Consider the following 26,329-nt stretch of genomic DNA (forward strand, 5'->3'; position numbering starts at 1 on the left):
GAATAGGAAGGCCTGATGAGAGGGAGAGAGATGGGGGAACAGACGGTGGAGCAGTTGGAACACACACGTCTGTAGTTTTATATGGGCATGTGTTTGTGGTACCCCAAAACAATTAGAATAGTAACATCAAAGATCACTGATCACAGATCACCACAATGGATATAATTTAAAAGTTTGAAATATTTTGAGAATTACTGAAATGTGACACAGAGACAGGCAGTGAGCACATGCTGTTGGGAAAATGAAAATGGTGCAGATAGACTGGCTCGATGCAGGGCTGCCACAGACCTTTAATTCGTATAAAAAATGCAATATCTGCAAAGGACAATAAAGCGAAGTGCAATAAGATGAAGTGTGTCTGCAGATTGTCTATGGAGGCTTTTGCTACAACAGCAGAGCCTCAGCGTTGTGAAAGAGACCATATGGCCCTCAAACGACTACCATATGGCTAGTAGTAAATATCTCCTGCTAGCCCTTTGCAGAAAAGTTTGCCTACCCTTGCCTTAGAACCAGGGGGTGAGATGCCAACCCCTGTTGGGGTTGGATGGAAACAGGCTTTGGAATCCTGGTTAAAACTGACCTCCAGGGTTGACCTTGGAATCTGGTCCAAGTCCCTGTAATCATTTGCATTTGTGAAGTTAGCACCCCAAGAAGGTTTCCAGGTTGAGAAGAGGCTTATTTGACCTTATTTTATGGATGAGGAAACTGAGACCCAGAAAAGGGGGAGTGACTTGTCCCAGGTCACACAGAGGATTGATGGCAGAGCTTAGACTGATCCCTGCCCAGCGCCCATCCACCGTGGTGTCCTTGGCCTGTGGTGTGGTATCTTTAGTGGCTTATAATGATAATAGGCTAAGAGACAAGGGAGGTCTTTCCCAAGCACCCAGACATCACCAGGTGAAGGTGGTGAGGACAGGGCCCCCTTGTCTTGCTGTGCCCTCTGTTGGTGGATGTACCCTCTGTTGGCCGACAACTTGACAAGTGTCAGCCCTGTCCTGGGAAAGGCAGAGTTGGAAGTAAGTTGGCCATGCCCAGGCCTCCAAGACGTGTGTTGCCTATTGTATGTGCATGTGTCTTAGCATGTGGATTTTCAGCCAGTGACATTCATTACCAAGGAGGTATGCTAGCTGGTATAGTTTGGATATGTGCCCCCGCCTAAGTCTCATGTCAAGATGTAATCCCTCGTGTTGGAGGTGGAGCCTGGTGGGAGGTGTTTGGGTCACGGAGGCAGATCCCTCATTGTTGGTGATAGTGAGTCTTGTGAGATCTGGTTGTTGTAGTGTGGCACCTCCCCTGCCACTCTCCTGCTCCTCTGGCCATGTGACATGCCTGCTCCTGCGAACTTCCACCATGATTGTAAGCTTCCTGAGGCCTCCCCTGAAGCAGATGTCAATGTTGTGCTTCCTGTACAGCCTGTAGAACCATGAGCCAATTAAACCTCTTTTCTAATAAATTACCCAGACTCGGGTATTTATAGCAATGCAAGAAGGGCCTAATACACTTGCTGGCCACTCACTTAACAGTACTTGCTGGTTCTCGCCCCTCCATGCCTCACCTCCCATCCCTTAGTGACCTACCACTTTCTGTCTGTTTTCTTTAAGCCAGTCTTGAAGGTCCACTCGGTGACAGCCTATGGTAGTCTCAGGCATAGCCCAGAATGCTTGTCCTAATTCACCTTGTCCCACCCTTCAGCACATCCTCCCGGTCCTCCTGGCATCTTACCTGGAGGTTTCACCTCCCCACTATGGCTTCTCCATGCCCCTCCTTCCAACCTCAAGCCCCATTCTCTCTGGCTTTGACCTTTTTTCCTCTTGTTCACCTGGACTCAGCTTTTCCCCCTGCCTGCACTGCCTGCACTGCCTGCAGCTACCTTGTCATTCCCATTCCTGTATTCTAGTGTGCTGTCCTTGGGCACCACCCCTGAAGCTTACCCAGCACCATGAGAGGATGTCTTGCCCCCTCTGCCAAGGCACCTTCTGGGACACTTCCCAATTGACTTATGCAGTTTTGTTACATAGACATTGTTATGTGCTTCTTTCCAGTGTTATCCATGAACATGCCTCCCTCTCACTCTGGTCAGTGAGCAGACTGCTAAGGACAAGGACTAAGCAAGTGTCTGGTGCCTTGCTAAAGGAACTGGCTTCTGGGTAGACATGGTTCTGCGTGCAAGGCTGGATTCAGTGTGTTGCAAGAAGGTGTGGCAATCCCGCCTTCCCAGGCCAGCTGTGGGCATGCCAGGGAGGTGGGGAGTATCAATCCCTTGAAGAAACAAACAACACATGTAGTTTTCTTGAAGCCAGTTCAGTCCAGCTTCTCACCATAGCAGGATCTCAGCCGTAGGAGCTGGTACCCTCCCTGCCCAAAAGCCGGGGCCTGATTGCACCTAAACCAGTGACTTCCTCTGTAAATGTCTCAGACTTGCTGCCACCCCTACCCCATTTTGTCCCCTTTTCCATGGACTGCACTTGAATCATTTTTACTCTAAATTATTGAATTACCAGTGAGACACTGAATCCCTTCCAGACTCTAGGCCTAAGAGTCCAGCCCTTCCCTGTGTAAATCCAGCTTGCCTTCCCAGTGTATCCTCAGCACCCTCCTGTGTGCACAAGCAGGCCCAGCTCCTCCCAGGGCTCCCTGCTTCTTAATCAAGGGCACAGCTCAGTGCCCTGGGGCTTAGGATTGACTTTCTAGACCCTTCCCCTTTCCCAGTCACCTTCTTCTTCCAAATGTTATGTCACAGAGATCATGTCCTCCATTCTTGGTCAAATGTTAATTCCAAGCCTGTCGCTGGATCACTAACCTGTCAGTGGGTATAAGATGTGTCTCTTTCCACCAACCCACCCACATATCCCCACATGTTGAATTCAAGAAGATATCGTTAATATCAAAAGAAACATCGAGTGTCAAAAAGCCTTGGAAGATAGGTGTTGAGTGAAGAACCCAAAATCACAAAGTTAGAATGACTGGATGATTTGTGGATACTTCCAGGCTACAAATCTCCCCATACCCTACTCCCTAATGTCTTTTTTTTTTTTCCCAAGATGGAGTTTTGCTCTTGTTACCCAGGCTGCAGTGCGTTGGTGCGATCTCGGTTCACTGCAACCTCCACCTCCCAGGTGCAAGCCATTCTCCTACCTCAGTCTCCCAAGTAGCTGGGATTACAGGTGCCCACCAACATGCCTGGCTAATTATTTTGTATTTTTAGTAGAGATGGGATTTCACCATGTTGGTGAGGCTAGTCTCGAACTTCTGACCTCAGATGATCCGCCCACCTTGGCCTCCCAAGGTGCTGGGATTACAGACATGATCCAGCGTGCCTGGCTGCTACTCCCTAATGTCTTACACAAAGCCGCCTCTTTCTGGCTTGGAGGAAAATATCAATGAGGCACGTGACCCAAAGCAGGATTTCCATGTTCTGGAAGAGCAGGTGCACGCACATGTGTGTGCGTGTATGCGTGTGCATGCATGCGTGTGTGTGGACAGTGTGTGTATGGGTGTGTGTACAGCATCCCAGTGTTCTTCCACCCCAAAAGATAGATTAGAAGACAGAGAGAAAAGTCTTCTGCCATTGTCCTAGGGGCTTCTCCTCACCAACCCAACAGACCGCACTTGGGAGAAAGGTTGTGCGCAGGCCCCTTCCAAGCTTCAACAACATGGATTTCAACAACATGGCCAGCTTCTGTTGAAACAGATCAGAAAGGGTCCACTCCAAGCATGTATGTATTGTAGAGCTCCTCATGCTTCCAACTTCAGTGTCATTGACTTTCCAGAAGCAACCTACACCTCGAGTTCGCTATTGACACCTCAAAAACTTTGATTTGCACCTGCTCCTGTCACCTTGATCATTCCCCAAATCATATTCTTCCTTCTGTGGCCTCCTTATCCATTTCCATAGGAACTGTAAATGCTGAACTAGGGATGGTTTTGTTGTTTTATGTGTGTGTGTTTGCTCAGAAAATGGGCCTATTGATCTTTATTTGAGGTGGGGAAAAAATCTAAAAAGATGATTACTCATCCTTTTATTTCTCTCTAGACTCCAGCAAGTAGTTTTCTTGCCTGGAATCCTCTCTACAGCTGGTAGAGGCTCAGAACTGAGGTGCTGACAGCTTGTGTCGGAATTGCATGGTGTTTACTGTGCTGTGAGTTTATAACAGCCTTGTTTCCATACTGTCAGCAAATGCCATATGGAGAGAAAAAAAAATCTGTCAGAGGAACCCTTAAGGGATCACAATATGGCACATGAAATCTCAAAATTGCTTTTGGAAAAGGTGGGGGTGGGGGGTATCTTGCGTAAATCACATAAGCAGCATGGTGCTCTCTCCCATAATTGAGTAAAAATGGAATTTGACACAAGGTAATTTACTTTCGTTCTGTGTTTGTGCTAGGAAAAACTCTGGCTGATTGGGAAAGGATGCAAAGGTTCATTTTCCTCCCCTTAGGGGATCGTGTTGAGTGGGAGGCAGCGGGCTGTATCCGCAGGGCATTATGCTAACAGGTGCAGCTACAGACCTGTCACAGGCGGCTGAGACTAGGTTCCCTACTGTGGCTGATGATCACACTCATCTAGCTTGACATTTTATTACTGTCACTTGAGATCTTGTCTGTTCACCCACACAGACTCCTGCTGACCTCTCCAATCTGAGTCCAAGCTCTCTGCGGGCTGAGACCACATCCCTAGGTACCCCTCCCCGTCAGAACCTGGCACACACCGAGGCTAAATGCTTGTTGGAGTGGCTATTTGTGAACCATCTGTGCTGGGAGCGGTGGAGACTGCGCCCACGGCTGAAGGGCAGAGTTTAGGCTGCGCTCCAGGGCTAGTTGGAGCCACGAAACCATTTGGGAGTGGGCCAAGAGGGGACTTGGCAGGTTGCTCATCCACGCTGATCCAAATACTCACTCGGGAGATAATGAAACATTTTAGAGTGTCTTCTTCTACATACGCTGCTTAGACCTGGGGAATTCCTCCAAAAATAGTCCCTGCCCTCAGGCAGGTTACCGATGAAAGAAGTGGGCCTGGCTGCGGCTCTTTCCATTCCAGGAGGCAGACAGCGGCTCCCTGCTGCTAAGGCCGAGTCCCCGTGCAGTGAATAAACGTATAGGAGGGCGGGGCTGCCTTCAGGGCTCCTCTCTCTGTTCACCTCCACTTGTCTGCCGGCTGCGTCTTCCGTGGGCTCTCGCTGCGTAGGGGGAAGGCAGTCTCGGCAGCTCTTGCTGACCAGTCATCCCTGAGAGCCCTGCTGGCATACCACAGAGCAGACAGCGTCTTTCCTGGAAGTTCTGGCAAAAGCCCTGGGAGGACTCCAGGGCCCCCACGGGTCACAGGCCCTGCCTGACCTGATTGGCTAGAACTCAGTCATGGCCACCCTTGAACCTGTCATTGTGGCCAGAAAGAGAGAGGCCTCTGATTGGCTATGACTAAGTCACGTGTCCATCCTTGACCTTATCACTGTGGCCAGGAGACAGAGGCCTTTGGACTGGCTATGACTGAGCACGTGCCCGTTTCCGTAGCATGGGAGGCGTCAGCTCCCTTTTTAGATTCAGAGGCTTTGGTTGAACTGGTACAGACTGGGAGAAAGGAGATTCCCTAAAGGAAAGGGAGATGGAACGGAAAAAATTATCACAACTGTAATGATGAGAAATGGGGTTTATTAAGCGTCTCCTATGTGCCAGCGTCTGGTCTGAGTGCTGTCTATGTATTGCCTTATTCATTCCTCAGGACAGTCCTAGGAGCTAGGTCTGCTTACCATCCCCAGTTTACAGACTAGACAACTGAGGGGCAGTGTCAAGCCTGTTGCCCCAGGTCACACAGGCGGTGAGTGACCGGCTGGGATTTAAACGCAGGCGGTTTAGCTCCGGAATCCACACTCACAGCTACGGTGGGATCCTCCCTCCCGGCAAGCCATGGCTTTACCTCCTGTGGATAAGCGTTTTGGGACTAAGAATCAGAGTGAGCTGGCGCAGTGGTGTGTTCATATCCCTTGTTGTGTGGCCTGGCTCAAGATAAATCCTTTCTAGGGGGATGCTATCCTAGCTCCTCTACACCAGGTAGACTGTAGTCATCCCTTCCCCGCAAGTTGCTCTCCTTCCCAGGCTCAGTCACCCTCTTCCTTGTTTCCCATGAACTCACCCTACTGTGTCGCGTGCTGCTGCAAAATCGGTGGCTTAGCGTTCTGTACTCCAGAGAGCTCGAGGTGGCGTGTTTCAGTGGTTCCTTTGAGTATCTTCCTGGCCAGAGAAAACTTCTTGGAGAGGCTTTGGCATCATTGCAGAAAGGTCCAAAAGGGAAAAGGCCCCCATCCCAACTCCAACCTGCCCTTCTGGTTTTCAGAGGAGAACTCAGAGGCCCAGAGAGGGGAAGTGAATCGCTTGAAGTAACACAGCAAATGGTTAGTTAGCACCGTGGTCTCTGAGCCTCTTGGTGGAAGTCTGCAGTATTCCCTCTTCAGAACCCTCTTGACTATTGAGTGGGTGAGTGCGGGTGACTTCCTGTCTCGGTGACTTCCTGTCTCCGTGCCTTTGGCGCCTAACTGGAAAAGGCAGGGTTTTCATAATTTGAAGCATCCTAAGACTGGGCTTTTCTCCACTTGGGCAAAAATGATTTTTAAAAACTGTATCCATTAGGATGCTTTGAATTACAAGTAATTTCTTAAAATGTTCAAACTGACCTAAACAAGGAGAATGTTATCTCATAAAGAAGGTTTTCAGATGTGGTTTGAGCTACAGGCATGGTTGGATCCAGAGATTCATGGCATCACCAGGGCACCAACTCTACTTCTTATAGTTTTCCCAGCTCTCACCTCCTTGATGTGTCAGCCTCACCCTCACAGCGGCTTCTCTTGTAGTGTCAAGAACACTGCTGAGGCACCTGGCCTCACACCCACTCACCATGACCTCCAGGGAAAGAGAGCACCTCTGCTCCAGTGTTCCCAGCCAGTCTGTGGTCCACTCTGATTCAACTGGCTTCCATTACAGACCCGCCACCCTTATCCAGCCACTAAAATCAGAGAATGTGATGTACTTAATGGTCACCAAGGAGTCAGAATCACAGTCCCCAGAACTGCTGGCATGTCCATACAGAAATCAAAGCATTAGACTGGGGCGTGGGTTGGGGAGTAGAGGCTGGGTCATAACTGGTGCCTTCCTCTACGCTGACATCTCTCTGAGTCTACAGAGACCTTGAAATGAAGAAGGGGTTCTGAGAGTTTGCCAGTCACCTTACTCCATCCATCTAGGGCTCTGAGCCCAGGTGTGGGAATGACAGAAAGGCCCTATCTGGCCTTGTCCTGGGTCTCACCACATTCTTCTTTTCTTGTCTCCAGACAGAGATTACTGCAGTTTATGTGACAAGCAGCCAATCGGGAGGCTGCTTTTCCGGCAGTTTTGTGAAACCAGGCCTGGGCTGGAGCATTACATTCAGTTCCTGGACTCAGTGGTAAGTCCCTGCTCGTGGGGGATGGTCCTTTGGTGCTCTGTGGTCAGTGATTGTTCTGGCTCAAAGAAAAAGACCTGGTGGTTTAGAAGAGTGAGGAATAAACTCACTGCTTACAAAACTCCCACTATAGACTTTGATTAGGAATGCAAAATTGTCTCAGGATCTAAACTCATAGGTGACCTTGGGTGGGCCCCCTCCCCTCTGGACCTTAGTTGCTGTTGCTGTAAAGTGGAGCTCTGTCAGCGCTTTGATTCTGGAAGCATGGGTTATTATGGGAGGCAGCGTCTGGGGAAGTTAGGCCTAGCTCTTGGATCTTGTGGCCCCTTCCTCCAGCTGAGAACCCATTTTATAGAATTCCAGAGCTTTTGTGTGTTTGTACAATTGTTTATTGTCTGCTTCTCCATTAGAATGTAAGCTCCCTGAGGGCAGGACCCCGGGCTTCCTGTTCATACCTGCCTCATCCAGTGCCCAGCATCTATGGGCACTCAATCAATGTCAAATGAAGTGCATGGCTGTCAAGTCGGTCTGAAAGCAGATGGCTCCACTGGGCTCTGGCATGGGGGGTATGCCTACCGCCATGGAGGCTTCCTTCAGATGTGCTTGTTGTTTGTTTAACAAATGCTGATTGATGGTAGGGGCTTTTAAGACAGGCTGTGGGAATAGTCAGGAGTTCCTCTGCACCTGCCCAGGAAGGCAGGGTACCTCAGTTCAGCCAACTGCCTTTGGGTTTCTATCTGAGGAAGGAGGACAAGAGGAAGAGAGGTGAGGAGTGGAGAGCAGTCATGAAAGGAGTGAAGTCATCCAGGCCCCTCTCCCAGGGGCCAGGGCTGAGATGCTGTTTCCTAAAGGCCCTCATGCCATCACTAGCTGCAGCCATCCTGACCTCCATCTCAGTTTGGGGGGACAACCCTTTAGGGTTTAAGTCTCTGTATCTGCTTTAGGATCTCCATGGGGATCTCTAGACCCAAAACCAAATTGCCCACTGGACATCTCCACTGAAGTCACAAAGGCCCCCTTAAAGTCCATAAGTCCCAAATGCACTCAGCCCTTTCTCCCAGGACCCCAAAGCTACCAGCCCTTGAGACATTACCTGTTCCAGTGACCAGCACCCTACAGTCACCCAAGCCTGAAATCTTTGCACTGTCTTTGATGCCTTCCTCTCCTCATCCTTCCCTAACCTGATCAAGGCTCATGTGCTTGGCTCCTTGACCCTGCCCAGGCCAGCTCCCTCCCCTCTGCAGACTCTGCCTTGGGCTTAGGGCAGGCTCTTGGCACCACTTGCATGAGTGATTACAGTAGTTTTCAATCTTGGCTGGGCATTAGAAACACCTGGGGAGCCTTAAAAAAACACCAGAGCCTGAGCTGAAGCCCAGACCAATTAATTTGAATCTCTGGAGTTGGGACCTAGTATTTTCATAACTTTTTATTATGGAAAATTTCAAACTATAAAAAGTAAAAGTCGACAGAACAGCGTAATAAACCCCCAGGCACCCTTCACCCCACTTCAGCAAGTATGAACTCATGGCTGGTCTTCTTTCATCCATTCCTCCATCCTCCATTCTGTAACATTTTGTAGCAGATTTCACCTATTATCTCATCTGTGAACTTTTTGATATGTATCTATGAATAAGAGCTCTTTAAAAATGGTATTGTCACAGCTTAAAAATTCTTTGCTATCATCAAATGTTAGTATTCAGATTTCCAGTGTTCTCGTACATTTGATGTGTGTTTGTTTGACCTGGTCTGGATAAGGTCCACACATTGTGATTGAGTGACGTTTTCTTGACTCTAGGCTCCCCCATAACCACCCCCCACTTGTAATACATTTGTTGTTCCTACAGAAGAGTTTCCCACAGTCTGAATTTTGTATTTTCATCCCCAAATGCCATTTCTCAGGCTCCTCTATATTTCTTATACATTGCTAGTTGGATCTAGAAACTTGTCCAAAGTCAGTTTCCCTTTCTTCGGGGTGGAGTGGGATTTGACTTCCTCCGTGGTTTCATGTTCTTTCATCAGGGGGCATGTACCATCTGATTGTCTTTCTTTTTGAAACGGTGGCAGCTATTGCTAGGCTGTACCTAAATCTGTACCTTAACAAGGGCTTGCAACAGAGCAGCAGTCTGATTCTGCCATTCCTTCTTCATTTGCCAGTGGAGACACTTCCTTTTGATGACAATTTGGTGACCCAGTGGTAAAGTTTATATAGGAAATGGTGGATTCTTTTCTTGCATTAATGTTTCTAAAATACCAAACTGGTTCTCTACCATCCTCCAGTAGCAGTAGCTAATTAAAGTTTTTGACTTGTGGTTTTAAACATGTTGCGTGTGTATTGATGCACCACAGTCATTATCCTGATTGATGCCCGTGGTCTCACCACTGGCTGGTGGGGGCCTCTCCAGGTTGGCTTCTGAGTCCCTGGCTGGACTCCAGCAGTTACCGGGAGTCTCCTTGCTGTCTAGTATGATGCAGGGTTCTGGGCCCATCTTGTACTAGATTCACTGTTTTTCAGAGGAGCTGTGGGTCCTTTTATGGGGACATAGTCGTTGTAGGCCACCATTTGGCACAAGGCTTTATACCACTAGGCTGGCCACTGATTCTAGAACCTATTGGGGGGTTTTCAAATCTCCCAGGGGTTTAATGTGTATCCAGAATTGGGAAATAATGACATCTAGGATAGAGTCCAGGTTCTGAGGCTGACTTAACTAGATCTTCCAGCATCAGCTCCTGCCTGCCTTTTCACCCTCGGCCTCCTGGAGTCTTTCTTGAGCTCTGTATTCTGGCCTGACCACCCACTTCTGGCGTTTCTGACTTGGCAGGAGAGTTCAAGTCTCTTGGCCATAGCTCCCTCAGGCCTCCCTGCCTGAAATTCTCTCCATGATCCCATTTGCCTGGCAGATACGTGCTTGTCCTTCTGTCCCATGTTCTCAGAGGCCCTCCCGATCTCCCTCTTCCTCTCTTTCCTGCTAGGCCCCTCTGCTGTGGGTGCTTGCTTCTCACATGCGCCTGAGCCACATTGCTGCCCTGTGCTGGGAGAGGTGCACTGATGGAGAGTGCAGACTCCAGAGATACTCCAGAGAGTGCAGATGCCAGGACAATGTGGCTCTGCCACCAGCTCTTGGTGAGACCATGGGCAGGTGTTTAACCCCTTGTGTGTCTCATGTCTTCATCTGTAGGTGGGGATATAGCCATGTCTGATGATGGGAGAGGTGTTAGGTAGAGACTACGTGAGTTCTTACTACTCAGAGCCATGTCTGGAATAGCACTGAGGCTCAGTGAAGGTGGCCATTGAGAAGTCTACGTGCCTGTCCCTCCACTAGCCAGAGCCTCTTGGTGGCACAGATGTGGCCCATGGTCTGTGAATCCTCAGCCCACAATTCTGCACCTAGCAGGTGGGTGATGCTCACATTGGGCCTAGTGGAGGTTGGTGACTTGCCTGGAGTCACAGAGTGTGTGAGGGGCAGAGGTAGGCCCAGAACCCAGGTCTCCTGGCTCCCAGCCCAAGCTCCTTCCTCCACATTATGCTGCCCCCGAGGTCATGAGCATAATAAGCCAATGACATGGAAGGTTGGAAGGTGAGAAATGGGGTGGAAAAAGAAGAACTGGAGCAGGTTAAAGGAGGTGGGGAGTGATGGGGAGACTGGTTGTATCATGAAGTAGGGCAGTCAGCTTAGGAGTCTTTGGAAAGGCGACGTTTGATTGAGGACCAGGAGGAGTTGGGGGAGTTAGCCAAGTGAATACATGGTGAAAGGGCATTACAGGCAGGGAAGAGCCAGGACAAAGTCCTGCAGGCAAGAATGTCTGTAATTGGAGAGGAGGGAGGAAGGGTAGAGGGGTAGGAGAGGAGTTGATCGTGTAAGACTTTGTGCCATCAGAGACCTTTGACTTTGAGTGAAATCAGGGAGCTGCTGGAGGGTGTTTAACAGAGGGGTGGCATGGTCTGACTTGGGTTTTTATTTATTTTATTTTATTTTATGTATGAGACAGGGTCTTGCTCTGTCATCTAGGCTGGAGTGCAAGGGCAGATTCATAGCTCATTGCAGACTCAACCTCAAGTGATCCTCCTGCCTTGGCCTCCCAAGTAGCTGCAAATACAGGTGTGTAGTACCATACCCATCTGTGACTTAGGTTTTTAAAGGATTTCTCTGGCTCCCATTTTGGGATCAGGCTTTGAGGGGCAGAAGTGGGAGCAGGGAGATCTGCTAGGAGGCTGTTGTAGCAATCTGGGTGAGAGCAGCTGGTGGCTCAAGCTAGCGTCGTAGCCCCTGGAAGTGGTGAGAAGTGGTTGGATTTGAGACTTGTGTGGAAGGCAGAGTTAACAGTATATTCTCTGATGGACTGGGGATGAGAGAAGAGTTAAGGAAGACTTCAAAGTTTTGACCTGAGCAAATGGAAAGATGGAGTAAGGATAAGGCTGCAGGAGGGTCACCTTGTGGCAGGATCCAGAGCTCCGATTTAGGCACATGCAGCTTGGGATGTCCACCAGATGCCCGTGTGGAGAAGCTCCAGGGGACATGGGTATTCAGGTTGGGCTTCACGAGAAAGGTCTAGGGTGGAAAAGGAAACTTGGGAGTTTTCAACTTTTTTTAATTTTTGTTTTTGAGACAGTGTCTTATTCTGTTGCCTAGGTTAGAGTGCAGTGGTGTGATCTCAGGTCACTGCAACCACCGCCTCCCAGGCTCAGGTGATCTTCCCGCCTCAGCCTCCCAAGTATTTGGGACTACGGGTACACGCCACCATGCACGGTTAATTTTTGTATTTTTCATAGAGACAGGGTTTTGCCATCTTGCCCTGGCTGGTCTTGAACTCCTGGGCTCAAGCAATCTGCCTTCATTGGCCTCTCAAAGTGCTGGGATTACAGGCATGAGCCTCTGTGCCCAGCCTGGGAGTTGTCAACATGTATATATAGCTGGTTTTAGAGCCCTGGGCTGGAGGAGCTCACTGAGGAAATAAATACACGTGGTTGGAGAAGCAGTGACCAAAAGACACCCAGACCAAGGGCTGCTCCCCATTTGGAAAAGAGGAGGTGGCGGCAGCTTTGGGAGCCATCTAGAGAGTTGATGAGGCAGAGCAGAGTAAGGCTAAGCCTAGGAGCTGGTGGAATTTTCCAGCCATGTGTTTTGTTAGACACTTATAGTCAGTTTGAAAAGGGGGAAAAAATCCAATGGATGCCCATTTTCATTCTGGTCATGCCGTCGTCCCCCCTCTCTGGGCCTGTACCAAGAGCTGTTTTTTGGAAAGGAAATGTGAGTCTGGCTCCCTGCGTCAGTGCGTCAAATGCTCTTCACGTCTGCCCTAATGAGGCCGCCACTCAGGAGAGGCCGACCCCATCCCCTCTGCATTTTCATCTGCATCCCTGGGAATTAGCGAGACTTTTTCATCGCCCATCTTGACGTCAAATGACCAGCCTCTGGAACACCTCTTTTACGCACGGAGACTTTATTGAGTTTTCCAGGGCTGGCATAACTTCTCGTCTAAAATCCGTTTTTTCTTCCATCCCGACCGGAACCCAGTGGAGGGAGGAGGTGGCGGTGTCCGTCGTTGGTGTTGCAGTAGCGCCCAGGTGCTGCCTGACTCGGCTGGTGCCATCCACGCCATTCCCATCTCTCTGTTGAATTTCTATGAAGTGGAGCTTTTAAAAATAACCTGTCCTCTTTGGACTCTAATTTAGTTCCTAGGAAAGGCTCCTCTCCTGCACAGTTTTTTTTTTTTTTTTTTTAATTTGAGACAGTCTTGCTCTGTCGTTCAGGCTGGAGTACAGTGGCACACACTCTCAGTGCACTACAACCTCTGCCTTCTAGGTTCAAGCGATTCTCCTGCCTCAGCCTCCTGAGTAGCTAGGATTACAGGTGGGCACCTGCTAATTTTTATATTTTTAGTGGAGATGGGGTTTCACTATGTTGGCTGGGCTGGTCTTGAACTCATGACCTCAAGTGATCCGCCTACGTCGGCCTTCCAGAGTGCTGGGGTTACAGGCACGAGCCACCGCGCCCAGCCTCCTGTACAGTCTTAATGTCTGCATTTCTCAAGTCAAGTGGAAGGATTGTAGCTGTTTTTAAAGAGGGCCCGGGTGATCTGGGCAGCAGAGCTGTTTGTGCTTCATTTAGTAGACTGCTGGGGGAGTTCGGCCTTTGGTGTTGATTGTCAAGGGTCTTCCAGGAACCTGAGAAAGACCCTTCTTCTGCCACTGCCAGTTGCCCTCTCAGCGAGAAATGCAGTCAGTGACCTAAGCCATGACTAGGTCTGGTCTCTAGAGGGCAAAGAGTTTGCCCAGCTGGTCAGGGGATTGAAGAGGGTCCAGGCTAGTGTCAGACCCACAGGCCAAGAGGGTCTCGGGCATCTTTGAGACTGCTGGACTTCTCTCTAACTTGTTCCCTGGGAGCCTTGACCCTGTACTGGCTCATTTGAAACCATCTTCTCTCCACACTTGGGTGAGACTTAACATCTTCAAGTCTCTTCTCTTTGGGATTGGAGGAGGTTTGGCAGATACAGAACCAGATCCACCCAGTGCATATTTATGGGGTGGCTCTGTGTGCCAGGCTCTGTTCTAGTGGTTGGGAGAATACAATGAACAGGAGAACTAAGTTCCTGCTCTCGTGCAGCTTGCTCTTTGGTTAAATGAAAGACTAAAAAAAAAAAAAAAAAAAAAAGAAGAAGTTTTTTCCAAGAGATGGAAATTCACTTTATTGTCCAGGCTGGAGTGCAATAGTATGATCATAGCTTACCATAGCTGCGAACTCCTGGGCCCAAGCGAATCATCCCACCTCAGCCTCCTGCGTAGCTGGGGCTACAGGCACAGGCCACCACGCCTGGCTGTTAAAAAAAGTTTGTTTTTTGTTTTTTAAAGATGGGATCTCACTGTATTGCCCAGGATGGTCTTGAACTTTTGGCCTCAAGTGATCCTTCCACCTTGCTCTCCCAAAGTGCTGGATTATAGGCATGAGCCACTGCACCCAGCCAAAGAAAATTTTGAAGTGAATTAAGCAACTCCAGCTATAAGTTAAAATATCTGTTCAGTATTAGCTTTGGGATTTTTGTTTTTGTTCTTTTTTGAGACAGAGTCTCACTCTGTCACCCAGGCTGGAGTACAGTGGTGCGATCTCAACCAACTGCAACCTCCACCTCCTGGGTTTAAGCAATTCTCATGCCTCAACCGCCCTAGTAGCTGGGATTACAAGTGTGCACCACCACGCCCAGCTAATTTTTATAATTTTTGGTAGAGATGGTGTTTCACCATGCTGGCCAGGCTCATCTTGAACTTCTGACCTCAAGTGGTCTGCCTGACTTGGCCTCCCAAAGTGCTGGGATTATAAGCATGAGCCACTGAGCCCCACACATTATTAGTTATTCCCTCAAAACATAGTGGCTTGAAACAACAGTCAACCTTTATTATCTGATGGTTTTGTGGGTCAAGAATTTGGGCATGGCTTAGCGAGGTGCTGTTGGCTTAAGGTCTCTCACGAGGTGAGATATCCAGATGTTGGCTGGGCTGAATGTTTGACCATGCTGGAGGATCTGCATCCACAGTTACTCGCATGCCTGGCAGGTTGGTGCTGTCTGTTGGGAGAGGAAGCCTCTTTATGGGATTGCTTGAGTGCCCTCACAACATGGCTGGCTTTCTCTGGAGCAGGCGATCCAAGAGAGGGTGGTAGGAGCTGCAGTGACCTCTATGACCTCTCCTTAGAGCATCCACACTATTTCCCTAATATTATACCGGTGTCACTGGTTAGCCCTGTTTCATATGGAAAGAGACTTTCCAAGAGCACGGATGTCAGGAGGCCACCTTGAAGGCAGGCGACTACAAATATGAGGTTACAATGAATGAAATCTCATATAGGAAATGCTAAGAGGCATTCTTAACTGCTAAGTAGCCTGGACTGTAGGAGGTGACATAAAATTAGTGGGCTATCACCTGGCTTTACATGTGCCTGATCATCTGAAATTTTATTGTGAAATGATCCACTCTGCCTCACTGGGGGCTAAGTATTCTGCTTCTCTTGTTTATGAGAATCCAAAGAATTTGTCTTTGTCTTTGTCTTTCTCTCACTGCAGTGATTCCTCAAAATGGGGAGAGTGGAGGGTGCTAATAGTTTTTCAGATCCACATAGAGACGATCAGAATAGCTAGGAAGCCAGATCCCGGGTGCAGGGCTGTCTTGAAAAAGTGCCACTTCTAAAATGGGTTTATATAGTGCACATCTGTGGGTCATCCAGTCTCCTGGGTTCCCCACCTATATTTCCAAATAACATGGTTGTCCTAGAAGCTACCATGTTCTTAATGATGTCACCCCCAAACTGCAGTTGACCGGAGCAGGAGGGAGTCTGTGAGCCAAAGCGGGCCAACGAGTCCTTTCTGTGGAATTCATGGCCTCAAGGGGATCCTGCTAGAGAAAGCTTAACATAAAAACCCTAGGAACTGTGGACTGCCATGTTTCCTATGCTGGAACAAGCCAGTTAGCACCAAGAGATCGTGAGCAACACACACTGTCTCTCGCATACACACACACACAGAAGTGCTTGTGTCCAGAAGTGCTTGTATCACTGGTTTCTGGGCTCTGTGCCCAGCTGCTTTTCTGTTCTCCTCACCATTTGGTTGTTCAGCTCATCCTCAGATTTCAGGAGCCAGGAGCTTACAGTTTTGCTGAACTAGGTTAGACTGGGATTCTTTTCACTTAGAACGAAAAGAGTAATGAGGAAAGTTAAAGATCTTGCCTCGTAGCCTTTGGATCCTTGGCTGGATGCAGGGACAGAGAAACAATTCTGAGAGGGAAGAAGCTGTGGTGGGGTGAGGGTGGGGGAAGCCACTCAGGGCTGAGCATCATGGGGCAGACAGGAAGCGGGATGGCAAAGCCCCTCTGTATTAATCCATTTTCAGGCTGCTGATAAAGACATACCCAAGACTGGGCAGTTTACAAAAGAAAGAGGTTTAATGGACTCACAGTCATGGTGGAAGGCGAAAGGCACATCTCACATGGTGGCAGACAAGAGAAGAGAGCATGTACAACGGAACTACCCTTTATAAAACCCTTAGATGGGGCCAGGCACCTGTAATCCGAGCACTTTGGAAGGCCGAGACAGGCGGATCACAAAGTCAGGAGTTCGAGATCAGCCTGGCCAATATAGTAAAACCCCATCTCTACTAAAAATACAAAGATTAGCTGGGCACGGTGGTACATGCCTATAGTCCCAGCTATTCAGGAGAGTGAGGTAGGAGAATCACTTGAACCTGGGAGGCAGAGGTTGCAGTGAGCTGAGATGGTGAGACTTATTCACTATCATGAGAACAGTGCAGGAAAGACCCACCCTTGTGATTCAGTCACTTCTCACTGGGTCCTTCCTACAACATGTGAGAATTGTGGGATCTACAATTCAAGGTGAGATTTGTGTGGGGACACAGCCAAACCATATCACTGTTTGCCACCAGGGAGCTTGTCACTTTCCCTAACGGGGAAGATGGGCTTCTCCACTTCCCTGGAGAGAGGTGAGCCTTCCCCCTCCCCCTGAGAGAGGCCAGCATGTCCCCGCCACCACAGGCAGAGCTGTAGCCCTCTTTCCCTACTGCCTACTGTTCAGTATCTGCCTCTGGCCAGGCCACAATTCATAAGCTGGTGGCTGTGGTACCTCAGGATATCGGGGTCACTCTCACCACTCTCATTCTCTACCCAATGTGGAAAGGAGTCCATTCTTCCCTCCCTTCTGGTACCATCCCTTATGTTGCCCTAAGATGGGCCAGTGAATCCTGACTAAGGCTGGAGAGGGACACTCAGATGGGAGCCAGAGTAGTGAACACTTTGTCTGCCCAGGCGGGCACAAGTTCTGGGGTTGACCGGGTCCATCTGACCCTGAGGCCCCTGGGGGACACCCTCTTCATGCACTGCTCTCCATTCTCGGCAGGGATCAGAAAGGAAGCAAGGTCAGTACCCACCCATCTGAAGCACGGTGCTGGACATCAGCCAGGTCCTAGCAGGAAACGGATGGTCCCCCCGATGCATGAATGAAGGACTTTAATGAAGACCTATTTACAAAGCATGAGCCGGGAAGGGCAATCAGTAGCTGCTAATGCAGCACCTCTGAGCCTCCACTGCCTCCTAACCTCCAGGGCTGAGGAAAGGGACTGATGGAGGACCGTGGGAGAAGGCCGCCCACAGGAGTCGGGTCTGGAAAAGAGGGTCCAGGAGACTGTGGTGCCCAGACAGGGACGGAGCCAGCAGAAAACCACCCCACCTACCACTCTACCCCCACAGCCCGGTGGGAAAGGGTTAGAGGGGCTCTGGAGGGGCAGCCCATGCAGTCAGCACAGACGAGAAGCTGGGGCCTAGGAGGTGGATCCAGGTGTTTCTCCAGCAGGGTGCGTGGTGAGCAGTGTGCTGACTAGGCGTGTCACTTGTCCCTGCCTCAAGGACTCTGGAAAAGCTGACCACATCAATAATTACAGAAGCTGGAAGTGGCAAGACCTCATGGCATCTCTGACTTCATCTTCCTGTCAGGGCTGGAGAAGGTCTCCTGGGAGAAGGAGGTGACATCTAAACTTAGTCCAATGCCAGAAGGAATTCAGCCAGACTGCCCTCTCTAAACCAGGGCCGGCTTCTTTGAAAACGTGGCAAGTTCCAAAAATCATCTGAAGGATATGTGTCTTTATAGCCAGGAGATATTTTCCCTGGCATATTCCGAGATTGATGACGTAATTAGGACAGGCCAAGAGAACAAAGTATGAGGGTTATACACTAAGATGCACATAGATGTTTCTACTTTTTGGCAGGCAGAGATGTAGAAGTAATTCTTTGTTCCTTAAGCTCAATGTAATAGTCCACATTAACTGTTAGAGCGGCATCTCCCCGCAGAGGCCACCCCTGTGTTTGGCATAAATCACAGTGTAGAGAGCAGCTTGTTCAGTGGTGTCTTCCCCCTTGGCACCTGGCACATATCTGAAAAGAGAACTTTTCCCCCATGGATTGTCGTGGGTGCTCCCTGGCACCCTGGCTGTTAGAACTGAGCTCTGGGCAGGGAGAGAGCTTTAAATGATTGGAACAGCAAAGGTGCCTGCGTGAGTCCCCTCTGTTTCGGGAAGGGACTCTCTTGCAGATGGAGGTCACAAGGGCATTCTTTGCATACAGCTTACTTTTCATTGAAGTCATTGGCTGCTATTTCCCGAGCTACATCTAATTGTAAAATTCTGGTTTGTTGGCACAAAGTCTTACTTGCTGCTCATGTTTGCTGGGTTAAGCTGGGTTCAGCTTTCTCCCACCACCTGGGCAGGGTGTTCTCAGAGCCGTGGTTTCCAGAGTGGCCCCAGCCTTGTGGAGTGTGGTCTGCCTTGAGCTCAGCCCATCCAGGGGAGCCACCATGATACCTTCCCTCTGTAGGTGGCCTCTCAGGACTCCCCTCATGGGGTCACTGTGGAGACATGGCCTGTCACTAGGTGTCTTAATCAATGCAGAAAGCCCAGCTGGAGGCCTTCCATCTGTGTTCCACCTCCCAACACAGATGCTCTTCAAGTGGTGGCCTGGCATGGACTCTTTGGAGAAAGGCCTTTTGATCTCGGTGGGGGAGGCCTGTCCCCAAGTGCTCCTGCCACCGCCCTGTGGACCTGTGAACCTATCCACCAGTGGGGCCTCTGTGGAGGCAGCTGACCTGAAAGGGATGTTATTTTTTTTAATGCGGGTTTTAGTACCCAGAGCAAGAATATTTTTAGCTGGTTATTGAGACTGATTAGTGAGCCCCAGGTCTCCATTTGGTTAAATAGAGCCACCTTCACAAATGTATTTTGGTACAGTGTGAATCTGGTGTTCTGGATGGGATAGACTGCTGTGTCTATCTGGTGCCCCAAATGATGGCCGGCCATTTGCCCAAGGCCTGGGTCCTGCATAGCAGTCTAGCTACATTCCCATGGTGCTAGACCAATGGTGGGCTTTCCAGGGGCAGCAGGACCCCTGGGTGCTTCTCATTCTGGAAGACAGCAGGCAGCTGGCTCTAGAGGGCCCAGCCCCTTTAGAGATGCCACTGGGGCCCTGCCACTTGCTAGCTGTACTGTATTGGAACTTCTCAGAGCCTTAATTTCTTCATCTGCAAATTGGGAATAATAATACCTACCATGTAGCTATGCTAATAATACCCTGCCATGTAGGGTGAGCCTGGAATCAGCACTCCATATGGGGTATGTGTGTCTGTGTGTGGGGGGTGAGTCTGTGGGTGTGTTTGTGCGGGCGGGTATCTGTGGGTGTGTCTGTGTTGGGTGTTTGTGTGTGGGTGTCTGTGTGTGGGTGTATGTTGGTATCTGTGTATGGATGTATGTTTGTGTCTGTCTTTGGGTGTGTGGGTGTGTGGGTGTCTGTGTATGGGTATGTGTGTGTCTGTATGTGGGTGTGTGGGTATCTGTGTGGGTGCATGTGTGGGTATGTGGATGTGTATACCGTATGTCTGTGTATGTGCATGTGTGTGTGTGTACACATGCACACTCAGGTTTAGGGGATCGTCAGGGAGCACAGAGGGAGAAAATAGCAGGAAAACTTCTAGAAGAAAGAGTCACCTTCAAGCATCTCAGAAATTCATCCATCAAGTCAAATCATCAAGAAATCCCCAGTCCCTCAAGGCTCATCTTGACGTGGAAGAGGAATTGGCCTCTGGGGAGAGAGGCTCTGACCAGGCGGCCCATTGGGAATCCAGAGGCCGGCACGCCAGTCTGGCAGCTGTGACCTTGTCCCTGGCTTCTCTGAGCCTCTGTGTCTAGCCCTATTAAATGAGGGGTGGGATTCCTTACAGAACCACTGCCCTACATCCCTGTGACCTAAATGATTGTAGTGTTCATGTTTCTCCATTGGAGGAAATCATTGGATCTTGGCTCTCCTCTAGAAGAGAGAGGGCAAGACAAGGAAGCTCGCTCACTGTGGGTGGAAATGATCTTGGCTTCCTCTGTGGTCACTGTGAGTGCTGTCTGCGTGTTCCCTTTGGCTGGCCTGGGGAGGAATTGGGCCCTAGACACTGAGGTGTGAGGTTTCTGGGAGGGCCAGGTGGGCATCTGACTGCATAGTGGGATGCCTGGGGAGGGTCTGGGCCCGTCTCTGCTGGTGTCATTTTCTCTGTCTCTTTTGAAATAGATGTACTTTTGGACAGAGGCTGACACATCCTTGGATGGTGGATTTTGAAATGGTTATAAGCCATTTGCAATTAGCTCCTTTGTCAAAATGAGAAAGGAATGCTTACTCAGGCTTTTTATTGACTCAAGGCCCTTTCTCCACTTGGCAAGTGTGTCAGATGTGAGGAAAGGAGCCCCGCTGTGATTCAGGAAAATTAAAAATCTGTCTTTTGGAGACCCCCCTTCTTTAGAGCTTGGGCCCCCTGGCTTGGCTCGTTATCAGAGTCCTAAATTCTATGGTGTGGTTGAGGAGAGGCCCTGCCTTGAAGGTTCTGAGTCCCAGCCCTGCCGCCTCCCACCACATGACCCTGTGCAAGTTCCTTCCCACTGTGGACCCTCAGGATCTCCACCTACAGCCCGGGGGTGGAACGGCAGCTCCTGTTCTCCTGTGTCACTGCCCTGGCTCTTTCGAGGTTCAGATAAGAACATCCTAAAAAAATCTGTTTATGTTCACTTTGTAAACTGCAAAGCTGGAAAAGATCAGGCATCTGCATCATTGTTTATCCTTGCAAGGTGTCATAATCACAATGGCAGTAATTATGGCAACTGTTTATTATTTTGGGGGATGGGCTAGGCCCTAGGCCAAGAGTTCGATCACTTCCATCTGTATAACTGTTCCATACCTAGGTGCTGGTCCCCTCTGCATTTTACAGAAAGGTTAAGCAAATTGTCTACAATCACACAGCTTACAAGGTCTGAGTGACCCAAGGCAGCTTCTCAGTGGCCTTCCAGTCTGGTGGGCTGTTATTTTCTAGTAGTTTCCTTTGGTTCATCTAAGTCAGTGGTCTTCAACCCCAGCTGCCCAGGTGCCAGCCCTCACGGCCCACTGGAAAGCCTGGTTTCATTGGTCTAGGGTGGGGCTTAGCGTCAGTGTTTGCTCGGATCAGGGCTCCTGATTCTGATGTGCAGTCTGCGTGGAGCACCGCCGTCCTGAGACCCAGCATCCGTGAGAGAGGGCAGAGTAGTTTGGACTAAACACTGGGGCTCTGTGGCCAGGTCTTCTCTCCTGGTTGGTTTCCTGCCCTGCAGGAGAAGGGGATTGGTCAGGTGGCCTCAAGGGGGCTTCCTCCAGGGGCTGTGAGGTTTGGTAACTATAATAAGAAGCTCATGAGCAAATCTGTTGTTCTTTTCTCCTTCTGTTTTAGGCAGAATATGAAGTTACTCCAGATGAAAAACTGGGAGAGAAAGGGAAGGAAATTATGACCAAGTACCTCACCCCAAAGGTAAGGGGCCTTTGAAATCCCACAGCAGGGGCACAGAGGGCCTTATCCAAAAATAGGAGCCCCCAGGTCTGTGCCAGGCGATGTGGGAAGCTGTTAAGTGCTGGGCTGGTGGCTGCTGTTGACCTCCTGAGATCCATAATTCTCATCCTCCCCCAGAGAGTGCCCAAGCCTGGCAGGGTCAAGATGGGGATGGTCCAGGCCAGGCCTGGAGTAGGGGTGGGATGCCTGTTTCTTCGGGCCCAGCCCCTTGAAGGGTCACCGTACTGCCCTTTACCCACACCCAGCTATTTGTGGTAGGGTAGATGGAGGCCTGGCCAAGGTCAGGAGAAGAAGTGCCCAGAAGGAAGGACTGAGCAGGGCAGTTCTGAGAGGTCAGCGTGGAGGGGAAGGGTTGGGGGTTGATTGGGAGGGAAAGGGATTGCCCAGCTGCATCAAAGAGTAAAGAGAATTCTGAAATATTCCAGAGTATTCTGAAGGGTCAGGGGCCACCCCAACCCCATCTCAGGGGCATCCACTGGATGGTTGAAGTGTTGGGATACCACCATCCTTGGGGTTCAGCAGCCTTGGTTCTCCAAGCCTCTTGACTCACCTTCACAGAAGTGTGTTCTCAACCCGGTTAGTGTTCTGGTGTCAGTGGTTCTGCCCACTTGGTCAAGCCATATTCCCTCCCTGGGCCTGCTTCCCTTTCTGAAAACTGGCCTCCCTGCCAGACTCGCCTCCTGGAGGTGTTGAGAGCCTGAGATGAGACCTGTGTGGGAATAGCTTTGCATGTGTCTCATCCCCTTGGGGCCAGCAGTGGCTTCACCCTGCTCAGGATCCTGTAGGCACCAGCTCCCTGGAAGGGTATACCTCCTGGTGGCCATCCCAGGCTACCAGTGGACTGAGTTCACCGCAGCCTGTGGGATAAGGTCCCGGCCATCAGTCCTCCCACCCCCTATACCTCTTGCACCAAATCGAGCCCTCATTCTTCTCCAGCATCTGCAGTTGGCAGTGGCCATCGCCCTTGCAGGGTGAGCCCAGCCTCACGCCCAGAAGCAATGCCCTTTGTCACACCCCACTCTGGACAGCCTGCTGGGTGGCATCCCTAATGCACACATGGCATCGACATCACCTCGCTGCCTCCCCTTGCTGTTTCTCTGCTTCTGCGTCCATCATAATCCATGCATTTCTCTTTCTGTGAACTACGAACACCCCCAGTCCTTTTGTACTTTTCAGAAATGACAGAATTAATGTTTGTAAAACACTCCCAGGCATAGAATGGGGCTAGTTTGCTCTGGACAATACCTGGCCCTGGGCAGGCACAGCTGCCCCCACCTTGGGCAGCACTGCCTTGCCATGCTCCACATATGGGCCTGTTGATGTCTGTGAGGTTCTCAGGTGGACAGAGTAGAGGGGACATTCTCAGCAGGGTCCCTGTTCACCCAGTCGCAGCCGATGGTGTACTGATGAGGCTCTGGCTAGATGCATTTTTGATCTCCTGGCCACCACTCAAGACGGTGTGGACACTCTGGGCTCACATGTGCCCTGAGCTCAGAGGGGTGCAAGCGCCCTAGAGGGCATGATGATGACAGCTCCCTGGGGCTGGGCTCCTATGGTGTGCCACATGCCTCCAAGACATTGTCTCTGATGGTTCCCATATCCATAAGAGGATGCCCTGTACAGGCCACTGAGGCCTGTAGAGCTGAATAGGGTGAGAGGCCACTCAGTTGATGGGGTCTTCAGCTGCCCTCTGCAGAGGCATCTTCCCACGGTGGCTCAGCTTGGCTCAGTCCAGCGCTTCATCTGTGCCCCTGTAGGGCTGCCCACTCACATGTGTTCCCCTAAAACAATGGCAACTAGCATGTATTGAGGACCCCTCATGTCAAGCACCACTGACTATAGTCCTTGCTGTCACTGTGGGATGTAGAGTCTATTGGCTCCATCTTATTGATGAGGAAGGACAGGCTCAGGAATTGTCACATCCCAAGTCACAGAGCTAGTGAGTGGCAGAGCTAGAATTTGGACCCAAATCGGGGTGATTCTAGAGCTCTGGGTGTTTCCCCTGGGTGTAGCCTCCTCGCCCCCCTTCGCTGTCCTCCCACTGTCTGCGGCCTGGCTCTGATCCGCAGTGAGGGCGGAGTGCTCCCTTTGCCCGACCTTGCTGGCTGGATAGGCTTTTGTGGCTTAGACAAGAGGAGGGTACAGGCAGGCACTGGAGCTGCCACCAGGTCACCCCATGGCCAACCTTGTCCAGAAGCCCCTGTGAACAGCCCCTGACCTGGAACCTCCAGACCTCCCTACCTCTGCTCAGCCTTGTCTCTGTCTCCTGGAGGGATGGGGCCCAGACTCCCCATCAGCTCAGACACCTGCCAGCATTTTTTTCCTTAAGTTCTCCTCAATTTTTAAAATGTAAGCCACACCATATGTTATGGCCAGGGAGGCCCCCCAGGAGGTAGTCGATCGTGCCTTGCGTCAAGTGTTTTCCTACAATAAACTCTGCAGTGCTTTCCCAGTCCTCCCCACCACAGCTTGCTCCAGAGCCTGGTTTACTTCTCCTGTGCCTCAGTGCCCCACATACAGCAAAGCAAAGTGCTGACTGAGGAGCTGAGCTAGTAACTGAGGCCCCAGCACTGAGGCCTTTGACCAACCCCAAAGCCACTGTCCCAAGCCCAGATTGTCCTTGCCTTGGGACCCCTGCTCAATATGTAGCTCGTGTGTCTCAGCTCCAAGCAGTGCTTTCTAAAGGGTAGACCACAGGACAGTGGGCAGTGGAGAGACTCTACGAAGAAAAAAAAGCCCTCTGTGGTCAATTCCATGTGGGCAGCACTGTAATGCCATATCTTCCCTGGTAAAGATTCATTCCAAGACTCTGAGAAGTCCTGCAAGAAGGAAACCTGTTAACTGTTACCAAAGCATTTCCCAAAGTTATTTGACCATATATATTTTTTCTATTTCCCGTTCTGCTGAGCACACCTTGGGCTACAGAATACATCCAAGAACCTCATACCCATACCTCCTTCTGCCCCAGCAGCCTTTCCTATGGCCTCTCCCACAGCCCCACACTGGGCTCTGGCCACATCATCCCACCTGGATGTCCATACCTCATTGCCTTTGTTCAGGCTGTGCCCGGAAGGCCCTTTATCTGGAAGGCGCTGTCCCCTACTCTGTCTTTCTCGCTTAGTATCCCTGCTTAGCCCCAGCACCCCAGCTGCACAGAGCCTCTTCCACCTCTCGTCAGAGTCCATGGTCCTTACCTGGGTGGTGTCTGAGCACGCTGTTCCATTGTTGTGATTCTGTGCCCCATGATAGGGATTCTGAGGAGCCCACCTTCAGAGTGGGGGCAACACATGAGCAGATGAACCAAACCCCACATGACGGAAGCAGGGGTGGAGCTGTGCTCAGGGAAGGGGGAGGGGTCTGGAGAAGCTGCCCAGCCTAGTCCAGGTGAGCCGGGGGAGGCTTCCAGGAGGTGAGGCTGCTGAATCAGATCTTAAAGGATGTGGAGGAGGAAGCTGGACACAAAAGAAGGGGAAGGAGGAGCAGCCTTCATGGCTGCGGTACAGTGGGCATCTGGGGATATCTGGAGATTCTTGTAATTGGCAGAGTTGGGAGGGAGGGCAGTGCCCCTTGCATCTGATAGACAGAGGCAATGGATACTGTGGACCATCCTGCAGTACATATGGTGCTTCCTACCACAGAGTTACCTGGGGGCAAAATGTCAATAGAGCTGAGGTTGAGAAACCTCGACACAGAGGTAGGAAAGGGCATGGGGGGGGCAGTGCCGTGGGGGCAGAAATGGGGAGGCGCCCCATCTGGGCTGCAGGCCCTGGAAAGCCAAGTCGAGGCGGTGGCAGTGTGGAGCTGCCAGGGCTTTGAGTTCGACTTGTATTTAGGACAATCTGCCTGACCACACGAAGGAGTAAGAAGGGGGACAAGGAAGGACTGGAGGCCAGAGGCTATCTGGGGAGCCGCCCCAGGCTCCCAAGCTGGGCCAGCAGGCTTGGGGGTGGGGAGTAACAAGGGCCTTGTGAAACATCAGAAGGAGGATGGCCTTGGGTTTTTTTGTTGTTGTTTTTAAGATGGAGTGTTTTCTCACTCTGTCACCCGGACTGGAGTGAGCCAGTGGCGCCATCTTGGCTCACTGCAACCTCCACCTCCTGGGGTTCAAGCGATTCTCCTGCCTCAGCCTACCAAGTAGCTGGGATTACAGGTGCACACCACCACCACACCCGGCTAATTTTTATATTATTAGTAGAGATGGGGTTTCATCATGTTGGCCAGGCTGGTCTCGATCTCTTGACCTCAGGCGATCCACCTGCCTTGGCCTCCCAAAGTGCTGGGATTACAGGCATGAGTCACATCCGGCCCAAGGCCCGGCCTTGGGCTTTTGTCTTGAGTCTCTGGGTGGGTGGAGGTGTCCCCGAGAAAAACAGAGCACAGAATGAGGAACATGGGAAGGTCTACCCACTCTCTGCAGAGGCGGGGGATTCACTTTGGATGCAGACAGCAGCGGCTGCTCTCTGTGTCTCCTGCCCTAGCACGATGCTGGACACATGGCTCTCAATCA

At 50.6% G+C, this 26,329-nt stretch overlaps 1 protein-coding gene across 12 annotated transcripts in view; it reads left to right on the plus strand.

Annotated features, from left to right (window-relative positions):
* The window catches only part of GRK5 (G protein-coupled receptor kinase 5), a 247,860-nt gene that overhangs the window by 164,847 nt on the left and 56,684 nt on the right, over positions 1 to 26,329 (plus strand). For 10 of the 12 annotated variants that reach the window (XM_078346618.1, XM_078346613.1, XM_078346610.1 and 7 more), the window contains 2 exons: positions 7,320 to 7,432; positions 21,706 to 21,783. Coding sequence is in view for 6 of the 12 variants with exons in the window: in XM_035269251.3 (XP_035125142.1) it covers positions 7,320 to 7,432; positions 21,706 to 21,783 (191 nt within the window). In the remaining 6 variants the exon portion in view is untranslated. The remainder of the gene's footprint in view (positions 1 to 7,319; positions 7,433 to 21,705; positions 21,784 to 26,329) is intronic. The other 2 variants (XM_035269255.3, XM_078346616.1) reach the window with 1 other exon arrangement.

Source organism: Callithrix jacchus, chromosome 12, assembly GCF_049354715.1.
Source record: "Callithrix jacchus isolate 240 chromosome 12, calJac240_pri, whole genome shotgun sequence".
Taxonomy (NCBI): Eukaryota; Metazoa; Chordata; class Mammalia; order Primates; family Cebidae; genus Callithrix; species Callithrix jacchus.